The sequence below is a fragment of the Xenia sp. Carnegie-2017 genome, unplaced genomic scaffold (assembly GCF_021976095.1).
Source record: "Xenia sp. Carnegie-2017 unplaced genomic scaffold, XeniaSp_v1 HiC_scaffold_13, whole genome shotgun sequence".
NCBI classification, from domain to species: Eukaryota; Metazoa; Cnidaria; class Anthozoa; order Malacalcyonacea; family Xeniidae; genus Xenia; species Xenia sp. Carnegie-2017.
This window is the reverse complement of record NW_025813436.1, coordinates 8,461,776-8,474,019: the sequence shown is the minus strand read 5'-3', so window position 1 is coordinate 8,474,019 and position 12,244 is coordinate 8,461,776. Positions and strand designations below refer to the sequence as shown.

Here is a 12,244-nt window from a genome sequence, read left to right as displayed (position 1 = left end):
CCACGATACAGACATTGATTGGTAAATGAAATACTTTTGCCACATGATGTAAACATCATTAATAAAAAACATCCTTAAACACTAAGACTTTCTTCTTTCCGCATTTAATGACTGGAATAATTGTATACACGTTATTCTACACAATTAAGAAAGTACTGGCTTTGAATATATTTAAAATTACAATATTCTAGTTTTAATCATACAATAAATAAGTTTAACCAAAGATAATCCAAAAGATTTGTTCTGGATTAAAATAACTATATGTTTAACGATTATTTTATGTTGTCAAAATGTAAGCATAAAAATTTTGACTCAAATCATAAACTTGAATTATTATAAATTTTCAACTTTGAATTCCCTTTCTAAAGTGGGCATTTTCTTGTCAAATGATGAAATCTTTCAGGTTATTCAACAACAATTAACTCGTATTTTCTAAATAGCTTTTGGATTATTCGGTTACAGAGCAAAATATTTATATTTTAGCGAGGAACCAAGTTCCAAGTTTAATTTTTGTTATCTATTCATCTGTTGTTTTATCTCTGCTAAATATGATAATATTAATCATGGCTGTCTTTCTCTACGGTAATAAATTAAATTTTAACGCACAGCATGCATATGCTGTACAATTTACTTTCGAAAAGCATAAATTACGAGATCTGTAAACGGGAAGATGATAAATTTGAACCTCCATATTTCATGCAACAAAGCATTTGAAAACGTAAATCCTCACAATTATTTCTTATCCACGAAAATCATACAAAGTCCCCTTCATCAGCAATCATCTCAATGCGAGGTCTACTAACCCTTGGTTGTGCACGTGGTGCATGCGTGATGCCTAACTGACTGAGAGACGAGTGTTTATGCATGTTGGGTGATCGCTGAAGATGTTGCGTAGGTAGACTATGTATTGAGCTGGATGATGTTTGACGTGTGAACCCATCAATGGGGGACACCATGGGACTCGTCGGTGGCGTGAAGATAGGTGGTTCACACATGGAAGCGGTAGAAAATAGTTTATACCATCCCAAAGTCATTGTAGTGAGATTGAGATCGGAGAGAAGGATCTGAACTACTCCCATAAATACCTTGCGATCCATACGACCATAATCACCCCAAACAATTACCTTCGTATGAAAAACACGAAGCATACTGTCAACAATAACCTCCAATTTACGAAATCAAGTTATCAAATATTGCAAATTCCATCTTTGCTTTACTTCCATTCAACATATTTGAATTCCTTACACAAGTCGATTTTAACATAAAAAATTATTGACAAAAAAATACCCTGAATAAAACATGTCGGAATATAGTATCCTAAGACAATGGACATATCCTTACAATAAAACGACTAACATCTGCTTAACTAAATGAAGTATTCCCGAACAAAACATAACCAGAAACACCCCCCCTCCCTCCCCTAGTTAAGATGTCTGGATAATGTATTCCAGGAGAAATAAGAATGAAACACAATGACATACTAAAATGGCGCACCTGTAATGTCTTGTTAGTTACGTTGCATCGAAAATCCAATTGTTGTTGATAATGAGGTTCCAAAGTTCTTCGTGTTGGACGTGTTTTTTTCTTTGCAAGACACTTTCCATTTTCCATAAGGTAAACTTTTACATACGGAGCTTTAAAGCAAAGAGAAAACGATTGTTTAGTAAACAACTTCAGTAAAAAAAATCATCTTAATTACCCTTAACATTTTCAAGTTTCTTATTCAGAGAAAAAAGTTTGGACAATTTATACAACTAAGCATTTTCTCATAAAAGTTTTGATCATAATAGTAATCAATACCATTTATTAATATATTAACTAAAGTGTTGTTCTATCGTGTCTTTTTTTATATTTTCCAAGCGAATGAACAATTTTTATGAATCAAATGAGTTCAAACAATTTCCACTATGATTTTCCCTATTATAAACATGAAACAAGACATTTTACAGTAGAATCTTACCTGGTAATATCTTAGATCCAGGTTTCGGAAGAAGACCCCGCGCACGAATAACCTCAACTTCTAACACTCCCTTACGATCGTAAAAACTTAGCTGAATATCACCCATGCGAGGTGACGCTATAACAAAACAAAAAATAACATCAAACGTTTGAATTTTAAAATATATTTCAAAGAATCTAACATGTATATACCCAGTACTTGACGTCCGACAATTTGAGCAGGTCCAAGTCCATCAATAAAATCTTGCATTTGCTGGTCAGCCACTTGTTTTCGTGCTTGCTTTACGGATTGACTGGAAGATACACAGAAAAAAAACATTACTAAAAACGAGATCTCATTGTTCAGGTAGCCATTTTATATAACAATAAAAACAAATCTCAATCTCTGTTGACAAAACACGCAGCTATCAAAAATGAGGCTGTATATATAAAATCACCTGCTTTCTGTGCTCGTAATGGACCCCGTGATACTACCTACACTTCCAGTAGGACTGCGATCACTGGCAACAGATGATGATCGACTTGAGTTTTGACCATTAGGAAAAGAATTTGATAAGTGATCGTAGGGTACACAGGTGGAACCATTAGTACGTGGTGGGTTATTTACAGAGGAAGAATGGAGACGGCTATTGGCAACCGTGGTGTCGCTATGTCGGGGATCTGAATCTGAGAAAAATTTTGATAATGCTAAGCCTAAAACTCTAGGTAAGGAAAGTTGGCTTAGTTGGTATTGATGTAAAATATTTTCCTGTGTATCAATTGGACAAAACCTAACAGTCAAACTAAAGTTACATATTTAGATGAATAAACATAACCATTAATAATGAATAAAGTAATTGCTCAGCACAAATAAAATTTAAATAGCTTCCATTCCTTTCAAAGTCACACTTAATCAATTAAAGAATTGATTTTCTGAATGTAATAAAGGTTCATATAGAGCTATAGAACATAAGAAAAATAAGGGGAGAAACGATTATAGATCCGAGCATAGTGAATTGCTTTTTGACTCGTGATGTGAATCAAGAATTAAATATTTCATAGATAAATTTCATTTCTCCATTAACTCCCATTTAATTTTGATTCATGTATCATGAGGTGAACATTCATTGACTTTGTGGCAAATAAACACATTTTATTAAAGCCTATCACAAGATATGTCCACGGTTTTAGTAAGCATTTTTCTTTTTGTCCAGAGTGGGTATTGGCTTCTTGCTTTTAAGCATGGTAAAGACGCACCAAGCGGATAACGGTCATTGACATCACAAAGAAGACAGACAACATGCCAATAATATAAGACAAATGAATACTTGCACAATCCACTCGATCAACTAACGAGTTCATACCAGTCAATCATCTTGCACTGCTCTAGGAGTGACTAACATGCTCGGTTACAAAATAGTAGAAACACCATGGATACAACCATCTGACTTTAGAAAAAAATTATTTTGGAGTTAATTGCTAGCTCAGTCACAAATTTTCAGACAAATCATCTGCGCATGCGCAATCTGCTAAAGAATGCACAGTCGACTTGACCAGCTGCACAAGTTCATGGTCATGGCAACGACCAACTGCATCTACTAGCATCGATTTTGAAGTAAATAGCATGCTTGATAACAATTTAATAGAGAAATCATCTGCGCATGCGCACGAGCATGCACAATCCACTCGACTAATTGTTCATAGTCATGGCAACGACTAACTATATTTACTTGCACTACTTTCGTGGCAATTAGCTCAAAGAAATAATCTGAGCATGCGCAGTAGTGACTTGAATAATACCACAACTTTCGTAAGCCTTTGAATTTGTGTATATATATATAAAGCTAAAACTTCATATTGTAGATGTCAACTAGCAGTGGAAGCTGGGTGCGATATGTATGCAGTGGCTTAGGGGTCCAGACGTTTCGGGTCGCGACCGCACTCTCCCTGCGTACCCCGAGCAAAGCCTATTGCAGGTGATCTCGGGGTCTGATGAGCGGAAGCTTGCTTTGGCATCTCCCAAGTAGGATAGCGTGGAGGGGCCGAAATCTCCTACCGAAACGTTAACATGCGGCGTTCTAGTGCCTTAAGATTAACAAGGTATCGGGAAGCATGGCCCGAAAACGGGGTTTTTTGCTTTCATATTTTATCTTTTTAAAATAAAATAAACCAAGCAATGCTTCAATTAAATTCTTATGAAACTCTGTGCCTTTTTATGACACATGTAATTTAAGACAACCTTAAATTATACAATTTTTATTGGTTTATATCTTTCTGATTTAACTCTCTCGTTTACTGTTACTTATAACATGAGCATACTATCTATAGGCTTTATCTAAAATGAGGATTATCAGCTTTCCTTGCCTCATATAGTGTTGGAAAAAGTTCTAACTCTTATAATCAGCAGTCATTCAAGGATAGAGCAAAGTTTTTCAGAGATTAAAAAAAGCTAACAGAATTACACGACAAAACAAGAAGTTGACTAGTTCATTTTCGTACCGAATATTTTAGAGTTAAGGCTCAGCTACAGATAACATAACTATACGCTAGTGTTTTGTTGTCGGGGTGTTGATACAAAATCGGGACAATATCAGAGACGTTTCTCAATGAATACGCATGTGCAATGTCCATTTGATGTGATGTAACAGCACTACGAATAATAACAATTACAGTTTGTTTGAACTTTGAACATAGATTGTTTGAAAGCATTGCTGGACCATGTTTTGATGTTTTCCTTTTTTATTGAAGCATTATTTAAACGATGTACTTTTTTAGTTGTTAGCTAAGAACAAGCAGAAGAGAGCGACGACGATTTTTTATACAAAGACATCTCAGAAATCCTAGGGTTTCCATCAAATCTTTGCAATAAAAATCTAACAATAAAAATATTTTTACCTGAAAACCAATTTTCACTGGAGGGTCGAAGTTCATGTGTGAGACCAGGAAGGGTTCGAGGTTTTTTCGTACCTGGTAAAGGAAAGTCTGAATTAAAGGTTCCAAGAGGGGAACGTCTCTCTATGTTTTTGACATCTTGAGGCGGTACTATGCGCTCAATTCTTGGACTGTATCCTAAAAATGGACAAATTATAGTCAACGAAGGAACACTGTGTTATGAACAATGAAGCGCTTAAACTTTCCAGATGAAAAATTTACAAATCAAAATGTAATTTCGTAATAAAAATTACTATGTAGTTTTTATTCTTTCAATAGCTATCCTTGGTTGCATACACGACATCAGAAAATTTTACAAAACTTACGAGGATTATTTTGATATGCTAAGTTGCCATTATTCCTTGCTTCATTTTCATGTGTGGAGCGTAGGTCATCGTTGAGCCTTAGTGAACCTTAAAAAAACAATATATGAAACATGCTGAATTTTGTAAGAGTAGAATTGTTGCTCAAGTTAAGGGAGAAATTGTAAACAGTTAAGAAAACAGTTAGCAGCAATCAATAACACTCACCTGTTCCGGTCGAGCTATCGTTAAGAATTACAGATGAACTTTGAACAGGTGTTGGGGGTCGTAAGAGATTTGAGTTGTCGTCATGAGTTGACAATGAATACCACATCGGTTTACCATCTACATTAGCAGTCGTCAGATCAATAAGAACCTAGAAAAAATGTATTAAACTATCAATAGAACAATCTTAAACTATTTTCGTTTGTTCCTTTTGGTACAGTCTATATAAAACTAATCACATTCAAATCATTCATATGACGTAACTTAGCAGTTTCATATGCTGGAGCAAAAGAAGCTTGAATTATGACTATATGAGAACAAATACAATGTTAATGTATATAACTCAAAAATCGAAGCCCATACCTCTCCTAAAAACTCGCTCTCCCCAGACTTCTTATAGTCCCAGACACTTATCTCAATGGACCTTCCCTGAAGCTTCTGTGGCCGGCAGGGGTATACAAAAGACTGAGTCCATTTTGGCGAAGCTGTCTTTGGAATGGTTTTTGTCCGTCGCTTGCTTTGCATGCTAATAAGCCCCCAACAGAGAGAAAAATATATTTGTTCAGCAACTACATTGATGGAACCTACGTTTATATAATTTACATTGATGGAACCTACGTTTATATAATCTACATTGATGGAACCTACGTTTATACAAACTACATTGATGGAACCTACGTTTATATAATCTACATTGATGGAACCTACGTTTATATAATCTACATTGATGGAACCTACGTTTATATAATCTACATTGATGGAACCTACGTTTATATAATCTACATTGATGGAACCTACGTTTATATAATCTACATTGATGGAACCTACGTTTATATAATCTACATTGATGGAACTCAAGCGTTTTACCTAAGCCAAAACAACAACATAGCAAAACTCTTTGAGACTAAGTAACAACATTTACATGCATTTACATTTAAATTTGAAATGATTTACATAGCAATAGAAAATACATGATGACTCACCTACGATCGGGGAGAAAATACACCTTAACATAAGGATTGGGTATTTCATTCGTGTTATCACGCGTGATAAGTCCCTCAGCGCAAACGATAGTCACAGTTAAGTTAGCCGCTTCATGATTATAATGCAGTTTGACCTATATTAACAAAATATAATAAAAACTTCATGAATGTCAACTGTTAAGCTTCTATATTGTATACGGAAGTTTTGATAGCTTGGATTTAAGACACGCTTCTCACTGCTATCAATTTTATGTTGCAACATAGCAATGATAAATTTTGTTTACTTGTTTACTCTCATGGTTGTCATGCACTGTATAATAATCAATTTATATCAATGTACCTGGATACGTCCACTGATTTTGACGGCAGTAATATGCTGCAATGTACGACAATCATAATATGTGATATTAATTTTACTTGTATGAATAATTTACTGTATGTTCTGTATTAACAAAACATAAATTTGTTTAACACAGCAATACAAGTACTTATTAAAGAAATTCAATCGTACATTGTAATCATTTCGTTGTGGAAAACGATTCTCCTTCCCATTTGGCAAAAAATGATCTTGAGAATCTTTCCACCCACAAAAAGTGTTGTTGTTGCTTCTTGACGTCGTGAAGTCAGCGGGTTCCGTTCGAAGTGGAACTTTGTTCCTGAACATAAAAAATTTTAGTTTGCTTTTCTCTGCTGTTTATTGATCACTACCTACATTGGCACACGTTATCTTAGTTTATATTTTAGATAGTGTAAAGACTGTTCTTTTTCTCTGTTGTTCATTCATCACTACCTACACTGACACACATTTTTATATTTTATTCTTACTTGGGTCTCGATACAACAACATGGAGATCAGGGCTTTCCTGTGAGTTAGAAATGGCGTCAAGAACATCTTCGAATGTACAATCGACAAGTGAGTATTCATTCCATTCCATTACTTCATCACCGGAAACGAGCCCTGCTCGATCAGCAGGACTCCCCTCATCAATAGCAGTAATAAACGCTCCAGGTTTGTGATTATGAGTTATCTTTCCTCCAACGATTTTTAACCCATAAACAGAATAAGGATCTAAAAAAGACAAGAGAAGTTTCTGAAAACAACATACACACTCTAAGCTGTTTTCATGCCAGGAGAAGAAAAGAGAGATATACAATAACCTATATCTTCCAATGATCTCTGATTATTTCGCTTTAATAGAACTTCACCCAAACATTTACCATCGTCATCAGGCTTTGACCATCGAATTAAAGATGTGGCATTCTAAATAATGTGTTTACAATTCTCTTTACAAATAATTGCTTATTAACAACTGTCTTCAACAGCACACTACTGTAGAATATTTTTAAAAACATAAGCTAACATTTCTACTAGTTCTTACCGAGTCAGTATTTCGTTCACCTCGACCCAAGACACTTCCTCGCAAAATCGTCGGGCGATACTCCTCATGACCGTCACGAAAGCTTACTTTTTTACAGCTCCCTTTGGTGGATGTTGTGCGTGATTCTCGCGAGTAGCCCTCGACTTCACTGCCAGGTGGACTCTCGACGTCATCGTCAGACAAAGATGGTCGCGTGGAAAAGGTGTTTGTGCGTAGACTGGAACGACGACTTGAGCGGGGACTGAGACTGACAGAACGTAGTAGCTTTCCGTAGTCATTACTTCCGTTCGGATTAGCGTGATCTCGAGATGAGGAAGAATCCCGTTTCATACCTCTGTCAGCTCGCGAATTTCTATGGTTGACTATCCCCTGATACATAACTGGAATATTCTCTTGTAAGGAGCGTCTACGAGATCCGTTATTTTTAAGAAGGAGTTCGATGGTCTCAGCAGTAGAGACTGGAGCTGAGTCATGCCAAGGATTAAACCATCCTCCAGTTTTAAGTAAAAGCTCCTGTTTCTTTTTACATATAATGCATATCCACGATGACTAGATGAAAGATAGAAACATAAAAACATTGAATTGAAAAAAAAAAGGTGAAAAACAAAAAGATTATTTTAATTTATTGCAAACGAAGAATTGACGATAAAACGAATAAAATGAGCTAAAAAAATACTAACTCAGCTAAAATGCTAGAGCATGGTTTCAAGAAAGAAAGAAAGAAAGACAACTCCCGCACAGAAATCTATTTATGAAGATATTTTACAGCAATAAAATGCGTAGTTTCCAATAAAACTCAAGAACAGACATTTAGTTTTTTTTAAAGACTTTTATTCAAAATTTTTTTACTTTTTAGATATTTATTTTACAGTTTGAGATAAACAACATACATTCAGTTATTGTTTTTAAAAGAACGCAATTTAAAAATAATTTATGGTGTTTTAAAATAATTACATTTTACTAAAAATGTTTTTTATGCATCTATATCGTTGTTTTATTTTTGTTTAATTGAAGTTTTCAATATTTTTCCCCTCGCCATCTTATTACTTTTATGCTAAAATAGTTTATTCAAGTGTGGAGTTAATGTTATGGTTTAAAAAGTAAAATTATTTTACAAGTCACCAGAATGTTGAGTGAGACTTTATCACACAGCATCATAAGACTTTAACAATGGAATGTAGAAATTGTTTCTTAATTTACACATTTAACACAAACCTCTTGACCAAGGGCCATTTGTTTAAAATCTTGAATAAGCGTTGTAAAAAATCCCTGTTTTACATAAAAGAAAATTTTCATGAAACAATCAGGTGATCAAAAATTACTGTTGACATATCGTCGTTGTTAAAAATTTCTCATTATAAAGCAATAAAAAAAGTTTCACAAAATATTGCCAGAATTCAAATTGTCAACTCAACAGTTGGTATGTTTTAAAATCCATTATACTGCCTTTTAATGATTTTTAATTTAGCTGAAAAACAAACAAGAAAAAGAGATGAAAGAACAGCGGTTTCGGTGATGAACAAAACTCAAACCTAATGAAGAAATATTCGTCAAAAGTAAGATAAGGACAAAAGTATCTTTTATCATGAAAATCTTCTGAGAAATTCTGATGGATTCAGTTTATTGTCTTTTTATCTTTTCCCTGTTTAATTTAACGTCAAAATTTGCGTTGTCACATTATCTTTTTTTAACCACATTAATTTAGTTCGTTAGCCTAGGCCTATTAAAAATTTATAAAAACATTGGAAGCAGACGTTTATGTCTTTATATGAGGAAAAGGCTTTTGGCACTTAAAGAAAAATAACAACAAACTTTAATGGCAACATGCAAGCACTCTTTTTTAAATCTTTCAAGGACGGAAGCTTTTTCGTAGCACGGAAACTGAAATATTCCAATTTTTACTTCTTGAAGATCGCCATGATAACTAAAAAGCTTAGCTATATAGCAGAGCATAGTCACACCAAAATATCTCTTTGCTAAACAGATGTTGCTGAAGAATGTTGATTTTAAATCAGGAACGTATTTTCTTTAAATCTTACGATGCTTATGTGTCAGCAACTGTAGAAGCTGCATGAATGTAATAACCACTGAAAACTTTCTTCAGTAAAAAAGCAATGTCGTATAAAAGTAATTGCAAAAGCATCAAATGAAACAAACGAAAAAAAAGGGGGAGAGGTGTCGAATTCAATTCAACTGAGAAAAAAAACAGATTAAGGGTACATGAATTTCATTCAACGACTCTCTACAAAATAACTCCAGATTCAAATAACGACAGATTTCTTTGAAAAACAAAGTTTGCTTGCCGCAATTACTGATAGATAACTCAGTATACACGTCATCATAATAACAAATGATGTTAATATTGATATAAAGTTAGGATGGTTTCAAGTTCTACATATCTTTTTCAACTAATTTTTAGAAAGAGTCTCAAATTTATTCAATAAGCTACATGTGATTTCTTCAAAGAAATCTTCTTGGGAACAGAACATTTATTGTAGTGCAAAACAAAGCGCAATTTGTATCCATTAAAATAGAAGTAGCAGTAATTTCTTCCGATACACGTTTCTGCCGAAAGAATATTACTGAATAAAATCTTTCAAATCCTAAACAACATTTAAAGCTCCCACACATATCAAGAGATAAAAAACACAAATATTTCTATCGCGAAATGAACATTATACAAAGCGAATACTAAATTTTAATAACATTTACATAAATGTTTAACCTCACGCAAACAAGATAAACATTTTTTGATGACAGTGCATCAAACCTTTCGTAAGATCTTTTATGTGTAAAATATTAAAAGAAAGTGGGTCATTTGTTTGTAATTTGTGTGGGCTGACATACTGTCCAAATAAAATGAATAAGTTAAAGAAGTTAGTCCACTCTAAAGCTACAAAATTGAGTTGATTTTAGAATCTACTTTCAAATAACCAAAAACTGCTCAAAACGGGTCTAGTGCATTGAGTCAGCCTAGAGTGAGTTAAATTTTTAAAAAATATTTTCCTACAACTTTCTACATCACAAAAGCTTAAAAGACAATATTCCTAATAGGGAAATATTTAACAAACATAATAAAGCCGACAAAACCAATTTCAAAAGCTCTTTCCATTAAATTTAGCTTGCTCAAGCATTAATTATAACAATGCGTAATGGGCCGGTTAAATATTAATAGAAACAGGGATGTTGTTTTGTTTACAAATGAAAAGAAAGGTCAACACGACAGTACATAGTGCAGTAGGCAACATATTATTTTCTGAGCTGAACTTGCAACGAAAAATAGCGTAAAATGGTACAAATCACGATGTTCGTCGATGATTTTGCAACTATGGGCAATAATAATTTGTAACTTTTCAAGTTTAATAGTAATATCGTCTTTCCCAGAATATCTTTTAAAACGCTTCAACTTCGCTTTGAAAGAGCATAGGCAATTGACGCTTTCCTGACTGACTGAGAATAAAAACCTACGTGTTGATAAAGTCAAACGTCTTATATAACGTAGGAATCGACTTAGTTGGTATTATAAGTATGCCACAGTAAATATTTCTGCCCATTTAGGTCGTTTGCAATTTTTCTTATATCAAAACATTAAATTTCATAGCAACAATAAACCTTACCTGTTTCCTTGAAGGAAATGTGACTGTCTCTCCACATCGGCTACAAGCACGCCGTCGGCAATACTTGCACTCTTTTCCAATTCCTTCGCTAAATTTGGTTTTATGACAAAGTTCGCACACGTTGCTCTGTTTTCCTTGCTCCACAGCTCTCCATTCTTTAGTCTTCACTTCAAGTTTATTTTGATAAGTCTCCACTTCTTTAGCGAGGAGTCTGTCGAAATAAAATGTCGCTCTATTCAATAAATACACACTCAAAATGACTAGATAATGCTGCTGATGTCAAACAAAATCTATTGTAACTATAAAAGGGAAGCGTTCACCGCGGTGTACTTTTGATATCCAGACGAATTCCCAGACGAAAAAGGGTTTTCCACTGAGAAATTTCATGCTCCAACGGATTACAAATAAAAACAAACGAATAGTTTAAATATTGGATGCATGGGCACGCGAGAAACGTGAAAGCATCACTTATAATAAATTTCTACCGTTGCAATTTGTGTGTTTCAGCATCGCAAGCCTTTTGTCTTTCAATAACTTCTTGTATTTTGACTCGTTCTTCGTCGGTTAAATGTGAAAGGTTAGGTAGAGGTGGTTCAATAGGATTTCCTGATGTCATCATTCGTAGTTTTAAACTATTACCCCGATAATATTTCACTTGAACACAAACAAGAATGGAGATCCTAACAAGCGATGCAAATTCGTTGCTGTATCAGAAATTGTCAGAAATTCGTATCAGCCTTAATCATTTTACGTCACCACCAAAATATTGATCATTTTTTATCCACATTATATGTGCAACTTGTAGCTCGAAAGTTTAGATTAAAAAACTATGAAAGCTATCTGGAGCTCGAAAAATGTGAATGCCAAAT

General features: G+C 34.1%; 1 protein-coding gene across 1 annotated transcript; it reads right to left on the bottom strand.

The window, feature by feature from the left end:
- Nucleotides 1-88: 88 nt before the first annotated feature.
- On the bottom strand, nucleotides 89-12,075 carry LOC124433440 (rab-3-interacting molecule unc-10-like). The gene is made up of 18 exons (XM_046983208.1): nucleotides 11,861-12,075; nucleotides 11,376-11,586; nucleotides 8,974-9,027; nucleotides 7,759-8,307; nucleotides 7,538-7,640; nucleotides 7,205-7,448; nucleotides 6,891-7,035; nucleotides 6,720-6,755; nucleotides 6,380-6,513; nucleotides 5,760-5,922; nucleotides 5,400-5,547; nucleotides 5,196-5,282; nucleotides 4,834-5,007; nucleotides 2,397-2,625; nucleotides 2,152-2,252; nucleotides 1,961-2,077; nucleotides 1,495-1,634; nucleotides 89-1,124 (listed from the first exon to the last, which is right to left on the bottom strand). The coding sequence occupies exons 1-18, from the start codon at nucleotides 11,992-11,994 to the stop codon at nucleotides 753-755; spliced, it is 3,141 nt and encodes a 1,046-aa protein (XP_046839164.1). The 5' UTR covers nucleotides 11,995-12,075; the 3' UTR covers nucleotides 89-752.
- Nucleotides 12,076-12,244: the final 169 nt, after the last annotated feature.

Bases quoted from the DNA above. Each gene is read 5' to 3' on its own strand.
- LOC124433440 (XM_046983208.1), bottom strand. From the start codon at position 11,994: ATGATGACATCAGGAAATCCTATTGAACCACCTCTACCTAACCTTTCA. The intron at 2,078-2,151 runs GTATATACATGT...GTTTTGTTATAG, and splicing joins TGTCGGACGTCAAGTACTGG to CGTCACCTCGCATGGGTGAT. The intron at 1,125-1,494 runs GTGCGCCATTTT...TTTCATACGAAG, and splicing joins TAACTAACAAGACATTACAG to GTAATTGTTTGGGGTGATTA.